The sequence below is a fragment of the Fundulus heteroclitus genome, chromosome 6, assembly GCF_011125445.2.
Source record: "Fundulus heteroclitus isolate FHET01 chromosome 6, MU-UCD_Fhet_4.1, whole genome shotgun sequence".
Lineage (NCBI taxonomy): Eukaryota > Metazoa > Chordata > Actinopteri > Cyprinodontiformes > Fundulidae > Fundulus > Fundulus heteroclitus.
The window spans coordinates 26,726,771-26,752,319 of record NC_046366.1 but is presented as its reverse complement, the minus strand read 5'-3'; the positions used below and the strand labels follow the sequence as shown (position 1 = coordinate 26,752,319).

General features: G+C 39.5%; 1 protein-coding gene across 3 annotated transcripts in view; it reads left to right on the top strand.

Moving 5' to 3' along the window:
* The first annotated feature begins 4,318 nt into the window (after nt 1-4,318).
* The window catches only part of LOC105930991 (netrin-G1), a 100,436-nt gene continuing 79,205 nt past the window's right edge, over nt 4,319-25,549 (top strand). For 2 of the 3 annotated variants that reach the window (XM_036138452.1, XM_021319969.2), the window contains exons 1-2: nt 4,319-4,664; nt 11,746-12,370. In XM_036138452.1, the coding sequence (XP_035994345.1) occupies nt 12,125-12,370 (246 nt within the window). In that variant the 5' untranslated portion in view covers nt 4,319-4,664; nt 11,746-12,124. Of the gene's footprint in view, nt 4,665-5,519; nt 6,055-11,745; nt 12,371-25,549 lie in introns of those variants that run through there. The other variant, XM_012869462.3, reaches the window with a different exon arrangement.

Genomic DNA, 25,549 nt, shown 5'->3' with positions numbered 1-25,549 from the left:
TTCCCTGGATGATGTCACAGTTAACAGAGCGTCAGACCAGGTTCACCACTGCTCCATGTTTTCTCACAGTGGTTCACTGGAATAACAAAGCCTTATAAGGGACCTTGTCCTTTTCCGAAAGGATAAACGTCACAGACTTCACTTCTCCTCTGTTCTTGTATATTTTTAGATTTGGACATGATGTGTTGCCTGTTGGGATATTTTAGCATATGTCATTTAGTCAATCAGATACAGATAAAATGATTTATTTATTCTACAGTTCAGGAAGCAATCACAACTTGGTGCAGCTAGTGTAGTTGTCATATACACGTGTTTTGTTTTTACTGACGCTTTCTTTGTTTAATTATCTAAATCATTTTAGTGTTGACCAAAAATTAAAGACCATAGGTGACCAATTATCTTTTCATAGCCTAATGCCTTGGTGCTAGTAGCTAGTAATCTGCCACTTACTAAACATGCAAAAATGAAGCCAGTGTCAAAAAGCTACGAATACATTTAAAAAATGTTTTTAAATGTATTCCACTTTTGCAGATTACATTAAAATGTCTTCTTGAAAGCCAACTATCAAGACTTTGGAAAAGACTAGAGACCGGGGGGGGGGTCTCTGGCATGATAAGTTGAGTAGGGCACAAAAACTCCACACCTATTATCAACAACAAATTTTATTGTGATGCATACAACCTGACTTTGCTCGATTTTAAATTAAACAGATAGCATAGACCAACACACTAGACATGCCATTTTATATAAGCTAAAAGTAATTTAATTTCACTACATAAAATTACAAATAAAGGCTCACGCATATTGTTAATCGATCCTTCAATGAGCCAGCAAGGCCAACCAACACTAGATGGCTACACACAATACCACAGAATGTCAACATAACGTGTGCATTTCCAGTATTTGACTGGACGATCCGAGCTTGGGGCCAGAGGATTTGTGCCCCACGGCTGTCTACTGAGAGCATGTTGGGCATGTGTACTTTAATTTAAGATGTTCATGATTTAATCAACACTGGTGGGCCAGCCACAATATCAAGGCGCCTCAAGAGGATTTAACCTACTGAGCTTGTCATTATTCTGGCAGACTTAGATATATAAACACAAATGTTAATTACAAAATTTTTATTGGTGAGGGATCAGTCTTTTTTACAGTATTACTCGATAAAGAATGATCCTGTCCCACTGATTATTGCGAACATTGAGCTCCGCAGTGACATCTGATAGGGCCAGGCCCCACTAGCCCCAAATTCTGAGATGCCACTGCTTGAGACATTTTTACTGCACTGTGTCAATTCTTCCACTTAATGCATCTGTAAGCACTTGAGATCTTTATAGAAATTAACAAGTTTAAAAGTAGTAAGGGTTGTCTTTAAAAGGTACTTGCAAACTAAAGTCATCTAATATTTATGTCCCATCTAATTGCAAGCCATGATTAAAACCTTGAGCTTAAAAAAGGCTTTTGAATGAATTCAATTCATTTGGCAACCACAAAATGTACCTGCACGCTGATTCACGGTGCTGTTTTGGTCAAAATTAAACACACTAATGATACAGTTACACAAAATGAATTATTCATGAATAAAGAATATCCAAATATAAATGGACATTTATGTCTAAATCAGTGTTATTTCAAACGTCTGGGAGCATATAGAGGCAGAAGCTCAAAGCACTCCTTCTTAACTCTGCAGGTACAAAATCTTTCTTCATCATCTCTTTATGTCTGTCTTCGCTTCCTTTTTCTTGACTGCTCACACATCCAAGAAAGGCGCTGCATGATCCCGCCCCCACCACCGTTCGTTGGTCTTCTAACATGCAGCTGGGGTCACGCATGATTAAAGCTGTGGCAGGTGGACTCCACTTTGAAACCATCAATAGACCCCTGGGAGCGGAAAGAAACAGCAAACCCTCCATCTCTGTCAGCCCCGGGCTCTCTGTGGCGCAGAGGGAAAGGACATGCAGAGGGTGAGAGGGCAGACTCCACCTCTGGATCCTTGTCATCCACTGTAGAGTTCAGCTGAAAAACAGTGGATGAGTTATGGAGTGGAGGAGCTATGGAGGGATTCCTGGTGTGATTTCGGGAAGATTCTGAATGTTTGCCTGTCTACAGTTCTGATCAGATGTTTACATGCAGTCATCACTGGTGATTTATTTCATATTCGGTTTGGCTGCTTAAAGACGTGTTTGAACATTTCCTATTCTAGGGTGGAATAAGACCATGCAATTTTACTGATTTTTAAAAACAAGGGTCTTATGGTCTGGTTTGACATTTCTTTGGCTGTAATTTTCTAGCTAGGCATTTGACCACACTTCTTGAATGAAATAAAACAAATAATTTAAACAGGTCGGGCTTTGGTTTTAAAGCTAGGGTTGGCGATTTTTGCGGAGGTTCCCAAGTCCCTTTTTGAATAACTGCATATGTGCAAGACCGACTTACCTGCTGTTCCGTTTGGTCTTATTCCATTCTGGTCTTATTCCTTTCTACTGAGAAGTTCCTCTTATTTTCATAAACTTGTACGCAGTTTGTTTCTTGTGACTGTCAACTATGTTCAACGTCTACAATGAGAGTTGCAATGAACGGCTAACACCGAAGCTAACCGCTAACCTAACCGGATACATAAACACCAGAAGTGAGTATGCGCAGCCATCAAGCAGGAACTAGGAAAGAGTACGGACACTTGTGTTTCAAGAGTGCATCAGAAAGATTGGCATGTGGGAGTTATTAGGCAAGAAATAACTCCAGAGACTCCAGAAACTCTGACCAACCACTGCTCTTGAAGAGTGGTGATTGAGTTTTTACAGGCCTGCAACTCCTACAGGTATATATATATATATATATATATATATATATATATATATATATATATATATATATATATATATATATATACCATACTTTGCAGAATGTGGTTGAAATAGTAAAAGCTGAGGTTTACCTCTAAATTCTTAAATTTCAGCAGAAATCAACAGCTTGATGGGTAAAACCTGAGGACAATTAAATGTTCAACAGGTCAATGATCCCTAACAACCCAGAAAACTGGTTTTGAAATGGTTGGCTAATATTAAGTGTCTGTAATGGCCCAGTCTAAGCCACACCAAAAATCCATCATGTTTTTAATTATGACCATGTTTCAATTTAGAAAAATCCACAATAGTTAGACATTTCCACCTAGCTGCAGTTTACAAATATCATTTAAGGTGTAAAATTATTACACTGGTTTTAATACATCTTTAAAAGACCAACACTAATATGCCATGCCAATGATGGCGATATGTAAACTTGTCATCTATCCGTCTGTCTATCGATCCTGTAGAAGTGCAGTGATTCAGGAGGGGATTTTATGTGTAGGTCAATACACCCATTGCCTTCTGATTATCAGAGCCAAAGTGATCCTTGTAATTGGTCCATAAAGGAAGAACAGACATTATTCTCCTCAGCCACACTATCTAGTCATCCTGCTGGATTTCAAGGCATCCCCCAGGCCAAAAAGGGATGCATTGGTCCTCCAGTTGGTTCCATGTCTGCAGAAGGCGCTCCTCCCAGTATCCTATGCTAATCAATGTCGAGATGACTTCCACTGACTCTTTTTGATGAAGAGGAGCAGCAGCTCCGTAATTAACTCCTCCTGGCTGGTGAAGCTCCTAAACCTATCTCCAAGGCTCACCCACTGACCATAAGTAACATGTACAAAGTCAACGAGCCAATAAAAAAAGAGTGTAGGTCAAGCTTGTCAGATTAATCAAAAGAAAATGTTGTTTGTTTGTTTGTTTGTTTGTTTGTTTGTTTGTTTTTTGTGCAGCACATCAGTAATTAAAAACAATCCAATGTGATAAGAATGCTTTATAAAAACAAAGTCAGAAGCCAACTAAAAAAGAAGGGAGTGAAATAATTTCTGAAAACAATGCAATGCAGGAATAACATTAAAATTAATGAACAGGAGATATAAATTAGACAAATAAGACGGTTCACAAGTTTGTTAAAACTCAACTGAATTGAACTCAACTGAGTTGTTTGAGTTCATTTACTCAGTTCATTCTGTAAATGGACTCAAACAACCACAATGGCTGTGGGTTACATGAAGCTGTCCATGGTTCTGAATCCAAAAGAAAAAACTTAAACAACCGGTTTTGGCTTTTTTTTTTTTTTAAGGGCAAAACTTGTTGGGTTTCTTATTAAACACTCTGCAGCACATAAATGAGAAGGTCTCGGGTATAAAACTGCCTAAATAAAAACTGTATTGGAAAATGAAAAAGAGTTGCTTATTCTAGTAAGAACCTATAGAGTTTGGAACTGTGCGCAGCAGCACCAATAAGTGGAATAGCGAGCTGCTCGGTGACTGAGATGACCTTCAGCTGGGCGCGGCTGCTCTTATCGTGTGGTAATCTGCAGCAGTTTGGCATTACGGCACAATTAAAATGCGTATTCCAAGGGAGCTGTCACCATGGCTGTTCGCCGCGCTGCTCGGCACCCTGTAGTGGGAGAGGGTGACATCTGTGACTCCGCGCCAAGGGAGCCCGGCAGGCGCGCCTACTTGTTCTTTCTGCGCTGCTTCCAAAAAACATCGATTAATTACTCCACAGATTCCGGACAGTATTTTTTGCCCTCGCTCTTGATTTGAGTTTTTTCTTCCCCCCAGCTTGAATATCCACATTCTTACACGCAAGGTAAGATTTCTTTTTCTTTTTTTTCTTTTTTTTTTCATTCTTGTTTGTTGTCCATCGAGTCTTAAGGTGATTTATCCACGAAACAGAGAGTGTTTGAGATCTAAAAGGGTTATCAGCGCGGATGCAAAAGATCAGACTCCAGCCTAAAAAAAGACAAAAGATTATTTATTGATTTCTAGACATACTCTCCGATCGTTTTTTTTTTTGTTTTTTTTTAACTTACACGTTGAATGCCTGGGTCAGGACAAGCGTTTGCTTTTGGATAGCTGTACTCTGTGCTTTGTTATATTTGCAAGAATAACCCAAAATTCAGTCACAGTTTACTCATGGCTGATGTTCGCCTGTTTAACACAGCGAGGCATAAAACTGTTGTGGGCTTATCGGCTCTCACATTCATAGAAGGCATTCGGTTACAGATGTCGGAGTTGCTGTAGAGTTGGACTGCCCTGCAGAGGCATGAACAACACTATTAATAGTGAGGATCGCACATGAATTTCCGCCTTTCCTGCTAATTGTTTTTGCAAGTCCTACTTGTAATGTGAATGATCAAAATGTTAAACTAAAATTAAGCTAATTACCACAAAAAACAGTCAATATATAAAACTATTAATATATTTTGAAATTGTAAATTGTCTTTCGTGTTAAGAGTAAGAATAAAAAATAAAGTTTCGTCCTAAATGTGAGGAGTACTGTGCGCTTTTCTTTGCACAGAAATTAGAAACATCCACAACAGTCTTTGCGGAGAAATAGTTGAAGTTGAGATTCATCCGCATGTCGCTATTATCTTTAGGACCCGGCGGAGCGTTAGCGTGAAACTGGACATAGTTGCTCCATTTCAGAGGGATGTTTATCTCTCTCCCCTCTCCTCTGTTCACAACTCGCCTGGGCTGAGAAAGAAAGCAACATATGCCCAAAGACTCATTCTTCATCGGGATGTAGCCTACTTCCTTGAATCTGGGCACAAAGTGAATCCCCTCAGCTGACATAGCTGCAGAGGGGTCGTTGTTCTGCGCGCCATTCCGGTGAACACAGCGCCAAAAAACAGCAGCGCTGCTGCGTAAAGTCTTGAGTGGATGACAGTCGACGTTCGGGCAAGTCCTGTGTGGGCGAGAGAAAATATCTGGTGATCGGAAGATAAAACGCTTAGTCAGTGAGATCGAAAAGTTGAATGAAAGTTGGAGCGAACAAAAACGTCGCAGCTCTCGGAGTGAATTCACGCGTAATGCGCCAACGTTACTTTTTTTAACCACTGGAAAATTTTGCCATGATTAATTGAGCTCAGCATAAATAGACGCAGTAGAAAAGGCTTCCAGCTTGAATAAGAATCCACTTTGCAAATGCTGTAAATAACTTGTTGAATCAGCAGCTCGTCCCGAGAGCGCAAGTAAATGTGAGTATTGTTTTGGTCGCTTCTGCAATGGCTTATATGTTGTCTGATGGGGATGATCAGTTTTACACTGGCTTTATGTTTTTATGCTGAGCTTTTTAAAGGCTTTGATGGTTATGCTGGAGTTGAAGCAAGGCAAAAAAAAAAAGCTGGTAAAAATAGCTTTTATACGGGGGAAAAACTTGCATTTATTTACACGTCTCTCCTGTAAATTGTACTGATATATTGTTTGAAAGACTCTTGACTTTCTTAATTTAACTTGCTATTAGTAACAAGCTTCAGTTCATCAATAATTTAATAAAACAAATAGCGTCTCAAAAACCTGTTGCCCAAAAGGTTTGTAAAGCCATGTGTAGGTTTAACTCTTTGCGCAAAATCTCACACAGCGCATAAAAAACTATAGATTGCTGCAAGGTTAATACAACGTTTATCAAGCATTTTATTGCATGTAAATTTTTTGTGCATGACCGATCTACAAACGCACGTTTTTACCCTGAGTTTTGCAAGGTATAAGCACCGGATTTTATATTGTTCCCAAACCAGTGGCGCCACTTCCGAGGAGCCACTAAGGGCGACAATGGCCACCCCTAGAAATTAGTCAATTTGGCTATTGTTTGGTACACACGTAGAATAGGGTGCGGCAAGCTTTAATGTAATGCAAAACTTTTTTATTGCTTTCTAATTTCAAATTGTCATCACAGTTTGCATAAATTTAAAGAGGGGAAAGACAAACTTTGACGCTACAGTTATTTTCTGCATGCACGTCTTAATGAATATTAACATCAGTATAAAATAATCACATTCACGTCAAATTTAGGGAGAGGACAGTCTTTAATGCAACATTTACTTTTTATTTATTTATTTAACCATGTACAGTTTTTGCACGACTGTTTTAATTATTATTATAAAATATTGGAAAGGAAATTGCCATCTTCAATGCAACATTCATTTAGTTGCCTATTTGTTATTTTACTTTGTATGTCATGCTTGTTTGCATGCATGACAGTTGAAAGTTGATGACCAACCCCTGTTAACCCCCCACCCCCTGCTTTATGAGTTTTACATGGACCCCTGTTGCTAATATGCTGTACTTTTTTTGCATGCTAGACGACCAGAAGAAGAGCTCTGAATTATACATGGCTGAATATTTCATATGTAAGGTGTCTGGCTGCGGCTGTAGGACCATCACACTGTCCCCATATCACTCACATCCCCTCGGTAAAATTGTGGCTCTTCTGCAGGAAAGTGCTAGGGGGAAAATCCTTCCTGCAAATAACAAGTGAGCTAATGTGGCTGCTGTTGTTGGTGAAGTTAAAGGTGGAGCAGAAATAGTGTTTTTATGTGCAGATGGTTTGAGTGCAGCAGGCTTGCATTTGGGACACACACAGAGACACACACACACACACGCGCGCGCACAGAAACAACTAAGTGACTAAAACAGAAAAGGATGAGATCTTGAATGGAGGTCTTAGTGAGAAGTGAGGGAAGAAGAAAAAAAAAACATGTTCCCACACAGACCTGCTTCTGCTTGCCAGTGGATCCCACTGTGACTCATATTGAGGGGTTGGCTTTTGGCTCTGAGGACGTTGGGAGAATTTACCTATTTATTGTTGCTCTCATCAGCCAGAGCAAAGCAAAACAGAACATCAGTCTGTCGAAATTGGCAGCAGATCAGAAGTGATTGCTTGGAAGTCAATGCAATCAATAAACACAATGAGAAGGAATTGTGTGTGTGTACGTGTGTGTGTGTGTGTGTGTGTGTGTGTGTGTGTGTGTGTGTGTATGTGTGTGTGTGTGTGTGTGCGTGTGTGTGTGTGCATGCGTCCAAAATCCTCACCAGGTGCAAAATTGTTGGAAGATAAACAACAGAATAAGCATCAGGCTGTTTCATAAATTTGTTCTCTTTATATATATATATATATATATATATATATATATATATATATATATATATATATATATATATATATATATATATGAAGTGAGTCTTCTCTTCCAGACTGACCCATAAATAGCAGTAATATGGAGATGAGGAAGCCACAATCGGGGACAGGGGGCAGAACCTTACTTTGGCAGGATTACTATAAAATGAATGAAACGCATCCGGCACGATTTCTAAGCGTCTAGGAGGGAGAGTTCTGAACCATTACGAGCCAAAGGGTACCACAGGCTGTCTGCTGACTTTTAAAACACTATGCTATGCTTGAGCTGCCCAGGGGACAGGATGCAAGCAGACACAAGGGGGTGTTTCACGGGTTTGAGCAAAAATGAAGGAAAAGAGATGGAGAGAGGAGTGGGAGAGGGATAGAGGTGAGGTGGCTCTTCCTCTCCCTGCATATGGAGAGGTGCTTAAATATTTATGACTTTTAATATAGAATCTGACCTCGTATTTTTCCCTGGTGAAATTATGGTATTCCCGGGCTACTCACCACGTTTGGAGTAGTGTCACCGAGGCAGAGAGACGAGAATGAGGGAAAACAGGAGTAGAAGGTAATATTTGGCCATATCCCACTCTGTGAACAGGGGCTTTGTTAAGTTGTGCTGTGTTTACAAAGTAAATGCAGCTTATTTTATACTCTACCTACAGAAATGTGTGCCTAATGACGTAGTGGGGTTGAAATATTGCATTACTTCGTACTAGTGTGTGAAGATTTCATTACTGAGTCTGTGAAAGGTTTTATCTAAACGTCCCTTGGTGAACCCACCTGCTGCCTCTTATTAGCCATAAATGTTCCCCATTAAATAAAAAGAAGATAAGTGACCCCCAGTACCCACAGCTGGTGCCTAATTTGACAAGGAGCATTGTGAAACGCAACCTCAGGACTATAAAGCCGTCTGATGAGATGTTTGTGTGTTGGAAATGAGAGAGGCCTATCCCGACGCATCTCTAACGATCAGAGGCTGACATTTGTATTCATCGAATTGAATACACACCTCCCAGTGAAAGAAATTGCTTACTCGTCACTAAGAGTTCTAGCTGTGTTATCAAATGTCTGACTGACCTCTTGTTGTTTGACATGAGCAGTATTTAAAGAATTTTTCCTTTCTGCCCTTACGTGCGCCGGTGCTCCCCTCCAAGACTTTAGAATGAGGGGTGCCGTCTTTGTGTCCCGATGTCACTGACTCTTAAGGGTCCAACGAGTCTGGACAGCACTTCAGATAATAGTTTCTAACTCAAACAAACGTCTTTTAATACGTTTCAGCTATACCTGAGCCTTGTTTTGTCATGCATGTGGTTTCCAGGGTGCATGCAATTAGCTTTTTACCATTTTGTTACATTACTACAACCTTAGACATATTGTACGGGGATTTTATTTGACTTATCCTTACAAAGTAGTATATAATTGTTAAGTAGAAGATTCTAAACTGGATTTATTTATATTAAACCCTTATTTCCCCTGGCATTCCTTAATAAAAACCCTGGGCCACTAATTGCCTTCAGAAGACCCCTAATTAATGACTTTTTTAAAAATAGTTTTTCACCGTGTCTTTTAATTATGCTTAATATGACAGCCATTCTGTGAATATGTTGAAAATGTGAAAGAAGGTGCCATCTTTGTGGGTAAGATGTAAAACACTGTATGCGGTAAAAAGAAATAACACTGCACATCACCCTGAACACACCATGCCAATAAAAGAATCCCCACACCCTGATGCTGCCAACATACATGGTGGTGGCAGCATCAGGGTGTGGGGATTCTTTTTTTCAGCAGGGATAGGAAAGCAGATTAGAGTGGATTGGAAGATCAATATTAGAGGCTGTGGATGACTTGAGACTGGGGCATATGTTCATCTTCCAGCAGGGTGACAGCCCTAGACATCTTTTGGAGCCATAATGGAATACTTCAGGCCATAGCTAATCCATTTTTAATGGCCCAGTGAGAATCTAGACCTATGTCCAATTGAGACTCTGTGGCGAAAATTGAAAATGAATGCCTACAGACTATCTCCATCCAATCAGAGTAAACATGAGCTGTTTTGCAAATAAGAGCTAAATGTTCACTCTCTATATCTGCACAGCTGATGAGGACATACCTCAGATCACTTGTGCCTTTAACAGTAGCGATTCAGTGTATTGACTCGGGATGGCTGAATACTAATGCATGACACACATCTGATTCTTATCTGTATAAAGTTTGCATACAATTTCTCAATTTGCTCCCAAGTCACAATTATGGACTAGTTAAGAAGATAAATATGCACCTATGGTAAAGCTGTGACTTTTGGTAGAAGATTCTGAGGTGAAACTGGATTTTGCTGACCGTTATAGTGCTGACCACATGTGTTGCCACTCCTGGTAAAAATCTGCAATTAGCTTTAAAATACAAATATATTTTATTACAGTTAAAAAAAACTCAGATTATTTGTGGCACAATTATTGAAAACGCTGGAATCAGTACTTTGTACTATCTCCTTTTGCCGACAGCTCATAATGTTTTCCTACAACATATCACAAGGATGAAGCATGCAGAGAGAGGGATGTTTGACGATACTGCTTTGTACAATCTCTCTCCGCAGTTCTGGGTCCTCTCTTATCAGTTCTATCGGTTCACCACACAAGCGTCTTTAAGGATTTTTGGTCTGCAGCTGCAAGACTGAGATGGCCATGTAAGAAGGTTGATTTTGTGCAGAACAAACAATTTCTGTTTTGCTTTGGACCTTCATCGTAGCCAAAGACTGTAATTTGGAGCATTTCAGATAGAATCTATCAGATTTTTAATCAAACCCTCTTGATATTTCAAAGAGTTTGTGACGTTATTTAGGAAACAAGCAGACTCACTGCCTGACATTCCCTGCCATGCCTTACAATGGCCACGAGGTGCTTTTCCAGATCCCTTTTTCTCATGATAGCCAGCAGGAAATGTTTGTTGCTAAAAAGCTTAATCTTAGTCACATCTGACCCAAGGTCTCAGTAGGATTCGGCAAACTCTAAAGGTTTATGTGAGGGTAGGGCAGAAGCTTTTTTTTATATATATAACTACATAGCTGGCATGTAGATGGCATCCATTAGCTGCCATGGCCCTAAGCTGACCCTAAGGTATTCCCCTTGCAACTGTTTTAGAGATTTGTATATTTTCCCAGCAGCCAAACAGCAGGCCATATGAGCACCTTTAGGGGTGTTCAACTAACCTAAACCTCCTCTTTCGGAGGCAGTTGTATCTAGCCGCTCGTTCTCTTCAATATACTCTTTTATTTTACCATTATATAGGTCTCCGAAGACTGCTGCGAGTCACTTTTGCCTGATGAGTTACATCATCTGACTGATGGATTGTGAAAGCGCTCGGAAACATACAATATCTCAAATAAACCATTTCTGTCTCCCTGTTTTACTTTAATGCATCCCAAATGTCTCTGAAGGGGTTTAGAAAGGCGCTGCTCCGCACAAAGGGTGTCAAAGGAGCTGGGGAAAGCTATAACTTAAACTCGGTGACTTGACACATGAAAATAAGGCTTTTTGTATGAAAATGAAATGGAGATTATGCTCTATGGAGCAAGCTCGTTTTGAATTGTATGCAGTGATCTCGACGTGGTCCTTACTGAGCATAACATGCAAACTGAAGAATCTTGCTTTGCGTTTCTCTTCCTTTTGGTTATGTGTGAGCATGTGAGGATACACAATGAGATTTTTGTGTTTTTTCCGTTATTTTAGCGTGCATGCAATATCCAAATTGTCTTTTTTCTCTTGTCTTTCAGGATGCTGCCGGCGGCAAACACCACAATTGACAGGCGCTCAAGATCCGAATCTGCTGACATATGAGGAGTGTCGCTCCTCTCAAAAAAAAAAATCACTTCTGACCGATTGTTGACCTTTTCGTCAGCGATCTGCACTGTTGAAAAGGCTCACCTGTTGACACGTCTCATCAGCCAGTCAGATGCGCTGCCAGTCAAAAGCAGAATAACTGCTTGGAGGCTTATAGTCACCTGAATAACAAGCTGAAGATGCTACCACTGTTCCTAAATGCTTCATCGCACCATTCAGACCATCAAGTGATTTAGAAGCTCCTCCGTGGTGCAGCAAAGACAACAACATACAAGGGAAATTCTACAGAAACCATAAAGAAAAAGATCAGCAATGTTTTGGCCTATATTACTCACCCTTCAGGGCGTGTGTACCAGTGTGACACATGCTATGCAACATTACCCTGCAGCCTGGGGACACTATGACGTGTGCAAGTCCCAGATCTATACAGAGGAGGGCCTTGCATGGGACTACATGGCCTGTCAGCCAGAAGCCACCGACATGACAAAGTACCTGCGAGTGGCCCTTGACCCCCCAAACATCACGTGTGGAGATCCGCCCGAGACGTACTGCGCTTTGGTGAGTCGTAACCTCGCTTGTCCCCTGATGGAGACAAATGAGGCTGTAGGCAGGATCACACAGCATACTGGGTCAGGGATAGAGAGCGTTGCATACGAGGCAATATGGTGCCGTCGCGGCAGAGATTAATGTGTAGAGACCCGGTGAGCAATAGGAAACAAGTTCTAACTGCAGCCGGAGCAACCACATGCACATGTTTCCATATGAGTAGACACAGAGATTAAAGATGGACTCAAATAGATTGGCAAAGACTGGCAGATGTAAATCAGAGCAATTCACAGGAACGCTACTACGTAAAAGCAAGTACAACTAATCAAAGATAAGCATAAAGACATAAGCGCAAGGATGCATGAAGCTGTAAACTCACAATGCATTCACATAACTGTTGATAGAAAATGAAACAAAACACATTTATCATCTGTTTGGGATTAAATACTTGTTTTCAAGTTAAGTCAGTGACTACTATCACTGATCATTTAAACATAGCAGAAGATATTTTTTTATATAATGTAATAAGTTGTTGTCCAGAAAATCAAATATTCTTCTATCCTCAATTTATTTATGTTTTCACTTAGAAAACTATCAAAATCTAATTATTTCTGGATGTGTCAAGACTGCAGGAGCCCTGTTACTTGTGCTTATAAAAATCCATATAAAGACCTACAGGGAAAAAAAAAAACAGCTCAAAATGTAACATTTTATATGTGTGTTAAAATTTTGTTTTTGTATCTTTTGTTTCAAAAACTCCTTTGTGACGGATGAAGCAGTTTTGTTTCCATCTGATATTTCTTCTATTTTGTTTCCTTGGTTCTAAAGGAGCAATTTAACCCTTTTTTGTTTGACTAAATCAACGTGAAGTTAACTGGAAAAATATATTTTCACATTTTCTTTTAAGAAACACAAATCCACAAGGATTTGGTAGTCTGTGAAACTGCCCTGACACCAGCACATATGAATACCAAACACAGAACAGTGCACATGCACAAACACACACACACACACACACACACACACACACACACACAAAATGGTAGTGCAAAGGTAATTGTACTCGTGTGTGAGCTTGATCACTCAGTGCTGTGTTTCAGCCCTTACAAGCCATTATCAACAGTTCATCCCCGGGTTGAGTTTGTTTGGAAACACACTTAAAGTAAGCTTAAAGAGCCCATAGGCTTTAGTGACTCGTTAAAAGCTGTGTGCCTGCCCACCGAGAGCTGCAGTAAGTAAACATTCACCAATTAGGATGGTCCTCCTTAAAAGTATAACTTTTTTTTCCCTATTTCTGTTGCACCAGATGGCATTGAGACATTTAATGCCACCGTAGGATGAAAAAGGAGTTAGTCTGGTGTAGCCATGTGTAATATTCTTTGGAGCCTTGTGTCAAAACAAGCTGTGTAACCTTCATCATCCCAGCAAATTTCTCTGAACGCGCAACATTAACACAACACAATGAGCAGGAGGAGTAAAGCAGAGCTGAAAACAGCCACCAACTTTATAAAGACCTTCTTGCCTTGATTTAATTTCATCCAAGAAAATGGGAGCTTTCTGAACAATTATAATTTTTTCTGTTATTTAGAGACTACAAATCATGATTTCTTTTTAAATGGTAAATGGTAAATGGCTTGTACTTGTATAGCGCTTTTAACTAGTCTTGACGGCCTCCAAAGCGCTTTACACTACAGTCTTAGTCATTCACACCCAGACGGTGGTGAGCTATGTTAGTAGCTACAGCTGCCCTGGGGCAGACTGACAGAGGCAAGGCTGCCATACAACGGCGCCACTGGGCCCTCTGACCACTGCCAGCTGGCAATACAGGTGAAGTGTCTTGCCCAAGGACACAACGATGGAGACAGTAAGAGATGGGGATCGAACTGGCAACCTGCCAATTGCAAGACTTTTATTTGTAGTACGTTTTGTAGCTTTTGTGGTGAAGAGAGAGCTGAGCCAAAAGGCGAAGCTCTCGATTTACCGGTCGATCTACGTTCCTACCCTCATCTATGGTCACGGGCTTTGAGTCGTGACTGAAAGAACGAGATCCCGGATATAAGCGGCCGAAATGAGTTTTCTCCGTAGTGTGCCTGGGCTTTCCCTTAGAGATAGGGTGAGGAGCTCAGTCATCCGGGGAGGACTCAGAGTAGAGCCGCTGCTCCTCCACGTCGAGAGGAGCCAGTTGAGGTGGCTCGGGCATCTGGTCAGGATGCCTCCTGGACGCCTCCCTGGTGAGGTGTTCCAGGCACGTCCCACCGGGAGGAGGCCCAGGGGAAGACCCAGGACACGCTGGAGGGACTATGTCTCTCGGCTGGCGTGGGAACACCTTGGGATTCCCCAGGAGGAGCTGACCCAAGTGGCTGGGGAGAGGGACGTCTGGGCCTCCCTACTGAAGCTGCTACCCCCACGACCCGACCCCGGATGAGCGAAAGAAAACTGACGGACAGACATTTTGTAGGCATTGTTGTGTACATGAAAAGCATAGTGTTATTCAGAAATTGGATAAGAAGTAGCCTAATTGGTCAAAGGATTATATTGGGATTTAATGCAACAGACAAACAAAACACTTGTGCATTACCATGAATTTAAAAGAAAATTGTCCACAGTTTTCCTTTTTTTTTTTACAAATAAAATTCAGAATAGCGTGATGCACATTTGCTCTCATAACCCTTTACACCTATACCCCTAAGTGAAATACCATAAAAATGGCAGCATCACATTCTGGTAAGCAGAAACTAACAAGGAACGCACACTGGCGTTATGTGAGCACATAAGAATGATTGGCCTGTGATAAGTGATACCCCCAGAAAGAAACATCTTACCAATAACTAAGGTGATACCCCCGGAACTAGAGGGACAGAGGGGGGGTGGCAGCAGGACCAAAACTCAAATCCATGCCCTTCGGACCGAACGGCAGGGATTGGTCAGAGTTTTTACTGGCCTGAAAGCTCCCACAGAGATCTTTTCTTTTTAATCCTTCGGGGAACTGAATGCTAATCCAGGTACTAATTTGTTCTGTCACCCAAGAACATTCCTAACCACATACATTACGGTTTGTGGTTGTAATGTAACAAAATACGAAAAAGGTTCAAGGGGTTTGAATACTTTTGCAAAACACTATCTTTTCAACTTGTTAAAACTGTATGTTATTCTAATTAAAATGGGTATATTATGGCAAAATCCCTATTGCTATTGCATCACAGTAGAAACACAGGAATATAATGATGTGATATTGCATCAGCTGTTAGTTTGAATGATACATTGGTGGAATGCTCAGCAAGAATTTGGATTTTTGTTGTTTTATTGCTTGTGTCAAAATACTGTTTGAGAGCGGATGCGTGTGTGCTTTCCCTATTATTCCAGGTTGGCTGAGGATTAGTGGGTAATAGTTGGCATTCAACATATATATATATATATATATATATATATATATATATATATATATATATATATATATATATATATATATATATATATATATATATATATATAATCTGACTTTTAAAGTTAGCAGACAATTTTATTATATAACAATGCACTTTTTTAACATTCTCAGTCCAAGAAAAATCAACAGCTTATACCAAAAGATGGAGAAAAAAATAAATTTCCAATAGAATGTAGAAAAATAAGTGTAAGGGTCAAGACAAGAAGTATGTGAGTAATGCCGCACAGGACATAAATCATTAGTGTAAAAGTCAAAGTCTTTAACAAAATGTCCCTTTTCTTTGCTAAAAGGCTGTTTAGTCACAAAAATAAAAATAAATAATTTTCCTGTTTTTACCCTTTTTATTTAGTATCTACATGATAAAAGAATGTTAGCATTCATAACTAAAATATATTGTGCTGAAATAAAGAAAGTTTCTGTCTAATGTTGAATTATTTTCAGTTTAATCATGAAACTCATACGGTGTTTTTAGGATACTTTTAGAGGAAAGTCAGCAAGATCCTATTTCTGATTATGTGTAATAAGACTGATTTTAGTTAAACTCCATCAATCTGTCCATACACGTGCATGGTCACAGAAAAGCTGGTGCCTGTGTTCAGCGGTCATTGGGCAAGAGGCAATATACACTCTGGACAGGTTGCTTTTCTTCCTAGGGCAACAAATAGACACACAGGACAAACAACAACCCTAGGGGTAATTTAGAGAGACTAATTAACCCATGCATAAGTGCATGAGTCTGGATTGTGGGTGACAACTGGAGTACCTGATAAATACTCATGCATGAACAAGGAGAACAGGGCAACTCCATGCAGAAAAGTGTTTGCCAGAAGTCCAACTCAGGGCCTTTTTTGCTGTAGGGCAACAGGGTTAACAACTACCCCACTGTGCAGCCCTCATTTAAACTTTATATATTTTCGTTTTATAGCACCAATAAGCAATACATAAGTCACTTCACAATGGCAATCCAGTTTCAAATTCAACATAATCCTGTCCTTTCTCATACTGGCGAGTGTAGGGGATACTCTTTATGCTTCTGTTTATAAACATTGCTTTTTTTTTTTCATATATCCCCAGGTAGTCTTCATAAATCTAGCTTTGATTCTCCTTTAGTCAGTGAAACTCATGGTTCCAGCCCCATTTATAAATACTGATCAACAGCTGAAAAACCAAATGCTATTCTGAAAAGCAATTATCAACACTGGCTGCTTTGTAAAATGGCTTCATAAATAGAAATGGTTATCTTATAAGTTTTATAGATCTTTGTATTGAAATATACATTGTGATATGTGAACATATATAATATGTTATGCACTGCCCTCCTCTTCAGAATTTCAAAATAAAAATATTAATATCTGTACAAACATTACCATACAAGACGATTTAAGCAACGGAAGGATTAACCTTTTCTTTTCATTCAATAATGTAACAGTGTCCCTTCCATATTTTAGAGGGAAAACTTTAGAAACTCGAAAAAGCAGAAGAAAACCTGCAGTACAGGAGAACCATCATCTGTTGGGAAAATATTTAAGATAGGTAATAAGGAGCATTTTCAATTCTACCCAACGTAGAGAAGCTAAAATTGGGGAAATATTGGATTAGTTGAGGATTAATTCTAGCCTGGATTCGAGGTTATCATTGACCAGATGATTAGGAACACAGCACCCTGGACTGGCTTAAATGGATGTTGCGTGTTTGATCTGTTTGTATAGCTGGCTTGCACACAGGCAGACAGGCACCAGTGACCTTATCCACTGGTGCTCCCTCAGAGTTTGTTGGAGATGAGAGAAGCATGCAAATGAGCTCTTTCAGCCCATCACTAAGTTGCCTACAATTGTGAGCCTGGTCTAATCAGTTTTGCCAGAAGCTAATTTGCTTAATAGAAAATATTCAAAGCAATGTAGGCAACTACCCCCTACCACTTTGCTTTGTGACTACAGTTTGCTGTTGCTGACCAGCATTTCGTCATGAATATGGCACCAAATAGTATTCACAGGTGTTTTTTCTCTGTTCCTAACAAGTGTTTCTCCAATCACTAGTGACATTTTCAAGTCACCAAATACAATGAGCTTAACATTGGTCTGCTGCAGCCATACTATTGACTTATTTGATGTCTTTTTCACACAATATGCTGTACAATCAGTGAACATATTTCTCAAGTGTATCCATTTTCTTTACAGACAAGTTGTACCCCAAACCAAAACTATGAATCAGTCTTATCTTCATTTACACATAGAAAACAGACTATTCTAAAAAAAATGTCCGTCTGTATAAAAACCTGTTTTGTGAATGCTTCAGCTTAAAACCAGTTGCAAAAGAATCAATTTCAACTCATTTATTTATTTTTTTGTGTGGAGAGTCGCAACGAATGTAAGGGTATTTTAAAAGAGCAACACATCCGATTCATACCCAGAAATCTTTAGTCAAATGGATCGGTCCAATCATACAGATTGACATTCATCTCTTACATACCAGTTTGGTCCTATTTATAATACATGCAGTCAAATTTAGCTTATAACACCAGTTGGTTGAAAGAGTTCTGTCTAAGGCAGTCCAGTTAGTTGCAATGAGTCAGTGACATTGCAGCGATCCTTCATCCTGGGAAAACATTTGTAGAGTGGAACATAACCACCTCCAGGTAGAAGCCTCCAGCAGAACCAGGTTCTGCAAAAGAGGTTGACTGGAGTTTTGAGAAAACAGGGCAGACATGGGAAATACTAAAAGCACTGATCCACGAGTACTTTTTATGGTCAAGAAAAAAAAATGCAGATAATGGTCAACACCAGTCTCAATCAGTAATTGAGACATGGCTGTTTATAATGTGCCAAGCATAGCTGATTCTATGTCAGATTCAACAAAAAGCTGGTGACTTTTGTTGTTGTTGTTGTTGTTGTTGATGTGTTTTATTATTTAATTAACACCCACAGTAGTGGGAGTTTTGGAACTATGTTGTTCAGAATAGAAACAACCAATTAGATCACAAATAATCTATGTAAGACGAAGAGTTGAGTGAGGAAGTAGACCAGGTATAGGAGGTAAAAGGTAAAGGGGTGGTGGATAATCTCTGGTGATCAGCTACATGAACACATGTCACATGTTGATGCTTTGGATACTGGCTGTAGGGAGATATTATCTGATGACCATCAAGAGATGAATCTGAAACGCTGACTCATTCTCAGTGTGTAGCTTTAGATAATATCAGATGTGATGTTGATGAAAGCATGTGGTCAAACCCTGTAGACTAGCAAGAGTACCCACGCATGCACAGGGAGAACATGAAGACTGCACAAAGACCCCAGGCCAAGATTTGAACAAAGAACCTTCTTGCTGCAAGGCAAAGGAGCTACCAAGTACACCACTAAAATGAAGAATTAGTGTTTAACTGATAAAATGTGCTTTTGATATAAAAGTATTGATCTGTCCAATTGTGCGATAAGGGTGTGCTGGTGTGCTTAGAATTTAGGGAAATATAGGAAAACTCGGACTAGCAGTTGTTGAAAAACTGGTAAAAACTTAAATCGTCAGGAGACGAGTTAACTAAATTAAAGTGCAGTTTCAACTTAAAGTCACCAATAAATTGTACTTTCTTAAAGCTACTTTTATTCATCATCTTTTTGTCACACGTTATCATGATATATATTTAAATGTTAACTATTAACAAAAGTCCAGTTAGACACAGGAATGCATGTAGGCCTAAGAGCTATCAGATTATTTCCTCTCTGTTTCCTGCTGAATTATAACCTTGAAAGAAGATTCATTTTAAAAAAAAAATCTTCCCATCTTCCCACATTATCTGTAAACCTAACATTTTCTCTTAATTTATGAATGAATCAATGAATTGGATTAGAAATTCAAGCGTCATCCTCCCATGTTTTTCCATGACTCGTTGCCACACTGACTCACGTCATCGAGTGAGTCGTGTAAACATTGCTGGGGCTTTTCAGGCATTCGTGCTTATGGCAGCTACTCTGGCTAAAGCTACGTGAATTCCTATAATTCTTCTAAACTTTACTCACTTATCTAAGAATAGATGAGAAGAAAAGTAGCTGCCAGTTCACTCCAACATCTTCTGCTGTGAATGTAGATGTAATGACGAAAGGAGAGCTCCCCTTAAGCTGCTTGGAGACTGCACAAAACCGTCCGTCTGTGCAGACGACTCATCTCTGACGATAACAAGAGTGATTGTGAACTGTCAGTCTTTGTCTTACATGTCTGAAACAACCTATGTTAGCATCTTCTAAATAGACTTTAGAGGGAAAGATAGATTATAAACCAGAGAAAAGGGTCGGAAACGTTGCTGACTGAAATGATAGATTTGTTGAATTTATAACATAAATCGCCTCTGCCAGTTTCATTTCGACTGGAAACAAATAGCTGCTTTGATATTTTATCCAGATAATTTCGGAAAGTGTGAGTCACACACATGTTTGAGTCAGTACAATGGTACTGTATATCTGAAACAATTTTTTTTTAATGTGTTGTTACATTACAGGAGATATTAAACGAATGCAAATTCATTTTTATACTCTTTATACCGTATAGAGCAGCTTTATTGCATAATTTCTGTAAATTCCAGTTACAGGGCACTAATGGGCACTTCCAAGTAAAGATTTGTAAAACTCTTTAAAATCATTAGTTCTTTTTTAACAACAAAATCACTTTAATTTGAAAATATTATTTAGTGGGAAAATGATCTGGCCAGATGACGATTATGGACGCTATCATGAGTTCTTCTGCATATCAGAGTAAAATGTTAGACTATCTGTGAAGCTGAAATGGAAAGTCCTGGGCTCTGTCAAAGTCTAGGGGTCTCATTTATAAAGCTTGCATATATGCAAAAAATGGGGCCTGAAAGGTGCCTATATCACTTTCCACGCAAAGGTTGGAATCCATACAAAGAAATATTGAGGGGAAAATGTGCGGTCTTCACGACAACGCTGACCCATGCGTACGCTCATTTTGGAGACGCGGGAAATTGGCGACACACATGGTAAAGTGGTGAATTGCAGCCAATTCACCACTTCTCAAGCCTCATGATTCTTCTCAGACATCAAATTTCACTCCATGTGCTGACACATAATTTTACAAAAGGATCTTTTAATAAAATAAAATAAATCCCATAAGCCAACTTAAATCTTAAACAAACGGTTGCACATTTCTTCAGGGTTTTCTACCATCACATTCCTCACCCTGATGATCACCCGGGTGACGGGTTCCACAGATTACACAGATTATTGTGACCAGGTGTGCAGCAGTTACTTTAATTGATGTAAACAGTCAAATACACCTGTGCATAATGCTGTATAGTGGATGCATTGGCATGGTTGGAAAACCTTGAAGATGATAGAATTACATGGAAACGTGGTTTTAAGGATCAAATATGTCCCGGCCAATGCTGATGACTGGCCAACAAGCCGCTTTAGACGGCAAGCATTGCATTCTGCTCTAACCTACAGGGGACAGTGGCTACACCTCCCTGCAGGTGCTGAAAGACCACTCTCCATCCCCAAGAGCGCAGTGCGCTCACCGCACACACCCATGCAGTGCAGCATACGTCGGCTTCCTAAAATGCCTTTTTGCACTGGGTTTTTTTTGCATTTTATTTATGTATTTATAATAAAATGATTTGCTGTGGTGTTTATCATCATGGCGAAAACCTCCTGGTCCCGCTTCCTTCTCTGAATGTCAATCTAAACGCACTGCGTCAGAGGAATACGACCGCCTTCCGACATTTAAAGCAGCAATCAGGTTTAATTTTTAACGAGTTCTTTTAATGTGGGTAACATTTATGCTTTGACCTCTGATTTACAAATTTAATAAGCGCCTCTCTGTGAAATTTTTTCAGAAGTTCTTAGCTTTTTCTCCGTGGTTGTCACGTCACCATGATGAAAAACGATCAAGCGAGCCATTTTTAATACGCATTACCATTCATGCAGAACCTGGTACGTTCGGGTACAGCTGTGATCTATAAAGGGAAATTGTGTGCGTGTGCATGGTTTTATAAATCAGAATTTTTTTTGGCATATGCCATTTTCTTTTTCTTGGCGTGTGTACACTTTTAGTATGGTTTCTATGCAAAGTTTTATAAATGAGACCCCAGATCTTGATCTCAGTGAGCTGCTGTTTGGTGACTTAAAACTGGCTGGATGTGGTGGAAATCCCTCAAATGTCTCCTAGCTGAAAGCGAGTAATGGGGAAAACTTTTGTCTAGACTTGGTAGATGGGTACAAGAAGCATTCCATTGAAATTATTTCAGCCAAGGGGCATACAACTGCTTGTTAATGAAAAGGGTGTTGTAACTTTTTCTAGGTTTGAAAAAGCCGTATTTTTCGAACTATAATAAAAAAAAAATTTCACAGTTTGGCCAAACCTACGATTTATATTCAGGTGCGATTTATATGCCAAATTTAAATGGTAATGGATATTGACCAGCATGAACCAAGGAGTAAACATTACCGTCTATAGCCACAAGAGGGCTCACTAGGCTTGTGAGAACTATCCCACTCCTCTACAACTTAAAAATTAATTGAAACATTAACTCATAGACAACAAAGACAGAACACATGTTTGTATGTTGTTTTGCTGTTACAGTCTGCATATAAAGTCAGGTGCAACTTATATATGTTTTTTTCCTCTTTATAACCCATTTTTTGACTGATGCAACATATATTCCGGAGCGACTTATAGTCCAAAAAATATGGTAATTTTTTTTTTTTATTGACGTTATTGTTCAATTAATAGTTTTTTGGTGTTGCACTATAAATAAATCACTTTTTTTTCTAGCAATAAAAAAGGAACAATGACATCTATATGTAAACATTTCTTGTTAAAGAGATTGAAATTTATTGCCGCATTCATACACTCATGATTTCCCATGACTGAATGTACAGCACTACAATTAATTAAAAAAGATTACAACTAGTGGAAATGGGAAAAACATGGCTAGAGAAGGAAGGTAGATTTTTTTTTTTTTTTTTTGCCAAAGCTCACTGTTAGTGTAGTGCAGCAGAGAGGGGCTTCCTGTTTTCCAACACCCGATTTTGTTTATTCAAAGCTTTTGTACATTTGAAGATGATGCTATAATGTCATTAAAACATACTTTTTCACATTTAAAATGGAACGTTGAAATTAGAATTATGCTCAATGTTTGTTGATTTATTTCTACAAATGCATTCTTTATTCAAATTAATGGATCTTTCAAACTATTCAGTTCAAAAGTTGCAGTCTGTACATTTTTAATGCCACCGCAGCCCCACGAGCAAAGACATTACACCTTTCTCAAACATCAATTTCTGGCCATGAGGCAGTTGCGTTACCCAAGAACTTATTATGAACCAAACACTTGCTTCACTTATAGCAATGAGACATTCTTATCTGAGGAAATCAAAGCAAGGCTAAAAAGGATGAAATACACAAAAATTGAATTCATGGCTCAACCTATAACTGTACTGTTATTGCTTCTCTGTTGCATAAGAAGATCATTTTCAAGAGACGGATTGACTAATTTTCTCAGATGATAATAAATTGAGGAGATTGATCACATTCGTCAAGCTCTCTTGTTTTGAGCTCACAGTTCTGCCTGAAATCGCTCCCTTGCTAATTCATTTGCCATTTTCTTATGTCGGAAAGCACTTTACTCTTTAGAAGAGTGTGCAACAGTTTGCAGTGCCCTGCAAAAATACAACCTTAAACGTTTCACTATCTTGTTACTTTGCAACCAAAAACTTCAGTTTATTTTATAGGATTTTTTTTATTTATTTTTTTACTTTTTACCATTTTTATTTAAATACTCATAAATAAAAGTCCGTACATCCAGCAGTGATAAAGCTGTGCAGAAGATTAAAGCAATGTTAGGTTATAAAATGTTATTCCAACCTATTAGTTGTGCAAAAATCTGACCTTTCCTGGAAGAGTGGAGAAAGGGTCATAAGAATTCCTGTTTGCATTTTGAAAAAAAAAGATATGAAAGGAAATGCGACAATATGTGGAACAAGCTGTTTTGCTCAGATGAAACTATAGTTAAACTTTGTGCCTTTTATGCAAATTGCTGTTTTTTAGGAAAGCAAAAACTGTACATCACCCTGATCACAATATATCCCACCATGAAATGGGTTTGTGGCGGCATCGTGCTGTGAGATGGGGACAGCTGAGCTGGCCAGAGTAGATGGGAAGATGGAGCGGCTCAGTCAAAGTTCAGACCTTAACCAAATAGAAAGTAGATGCTCACAGATGTAGCTTGAGCTATTTTGCAAAGAAGCATAGGCTGAAACTCCAACCTTTAGATGTTCAAAGCTGGTAGAGACAAAACCCCAAAAGAGTTGCAACTGTGTACAAAAATTAAAGGCCACTAAAACTGAATGCACTCTAATGGAGAATTCACACCGATCCTGATACATACATAAACGGTGACAAAGGTCTTGCTTCACCGTGTCATCAACGCAATTTCAATTCAACATGATGGACAGGATTTCATTGAGCAAATCGCGGGGCTTTATTTGCTATGGAAAACCGAACAATGGTGTCGTCTTCAGCGAGAACCACCACCTGTAGCTTTTTGTGGATCATGATCGCTTCCAGTGGGACTTCCATCTTTTCAGGCCAAGGCATAAGGAGCTGCTGAGCAGCGAAGAGGGACACATCTTCCCCTGGGACATAGATCTAACTCTGGGACACAAAGGCAGGCTTTCCGGTGAGTAAATCCATCTTTTCTCCGTAGAATCATAGCCTAATTGTACTGTCTAAATATGTAACACATTAAAAAAAAACATTTGTGTGCTAGAATAAATGGACAAGGAATATCGCTTCTCGTCCACCGTGGGTCTCCTTCGCTCTATTTGGCCTTATCGCTGCAATCAAATGCCTCCTTCGCTCCTGAATGCACCTCTACATAGGGACGATATGTAAATCACTCCCTCGAAACGCCTGGATCGCGTTCGGAGTGGATGCACCGTACACAAGCTTTTCAGGCTTTTCATTTTATATGTGGAAAAAAAATTAAGACCTTTTATTATTTTGCTTTCCACTCATTGTTTTTCACTGGTCATAAAATCGCAATAAAATACACCTAGATCCGTGGCTGTGACATGACAAACTGAAGAAAAGTGTTACAGGTAGAGATACTTTTGCAAGGCACCGTGATCTTTCACAGTTTTTACCTCAAGCCACTTTGGCCATCTATACATGATGACCTTTTTGTTTATCCCGTGCCGCTGAAATGTCAAACAGGTCAGAGGTTAAACGCGGAACTGTCATTGCCCCTCTTTGATCCCTGCACCCTTTCTCCTCGCCGGGAGATTCACTCATCCATGCATTTGTTTGGAGACAGGGAACAGTTGGAGCGTTTAACTTGCCGTCACCTCTGTGCCCTTGACTCTGTTGTGAACTGGCCCTGCCCAGCACATCATCACCGCACCACTGCGTACCAAGACACCGAGATGACATGCAACATGTCCCCTGACTCCAGGATGGGGGGGTGTGGAGTCATCATTTATTCGTTCTCCCACTGCCACCCTCTTTGTCTCTTGGCTTTTTAATTTCCCACTCTCTTGTTTTCTGTCAGCTGATGATGCATAATATCCAAGTCTTGTTGGAACACGTCGAGGTTCGCTGCTCCATATGAGGTGAGCAGTTGACAGATAGAGATATGCCGACATTTCTTTTCTGGGATCTGTGACAGGTTAATTCTTTGCAGGTTGTAAATACAAAGAAAGATGAATTATGCATGGGGATATAAAAGAAAGTGATGGGCG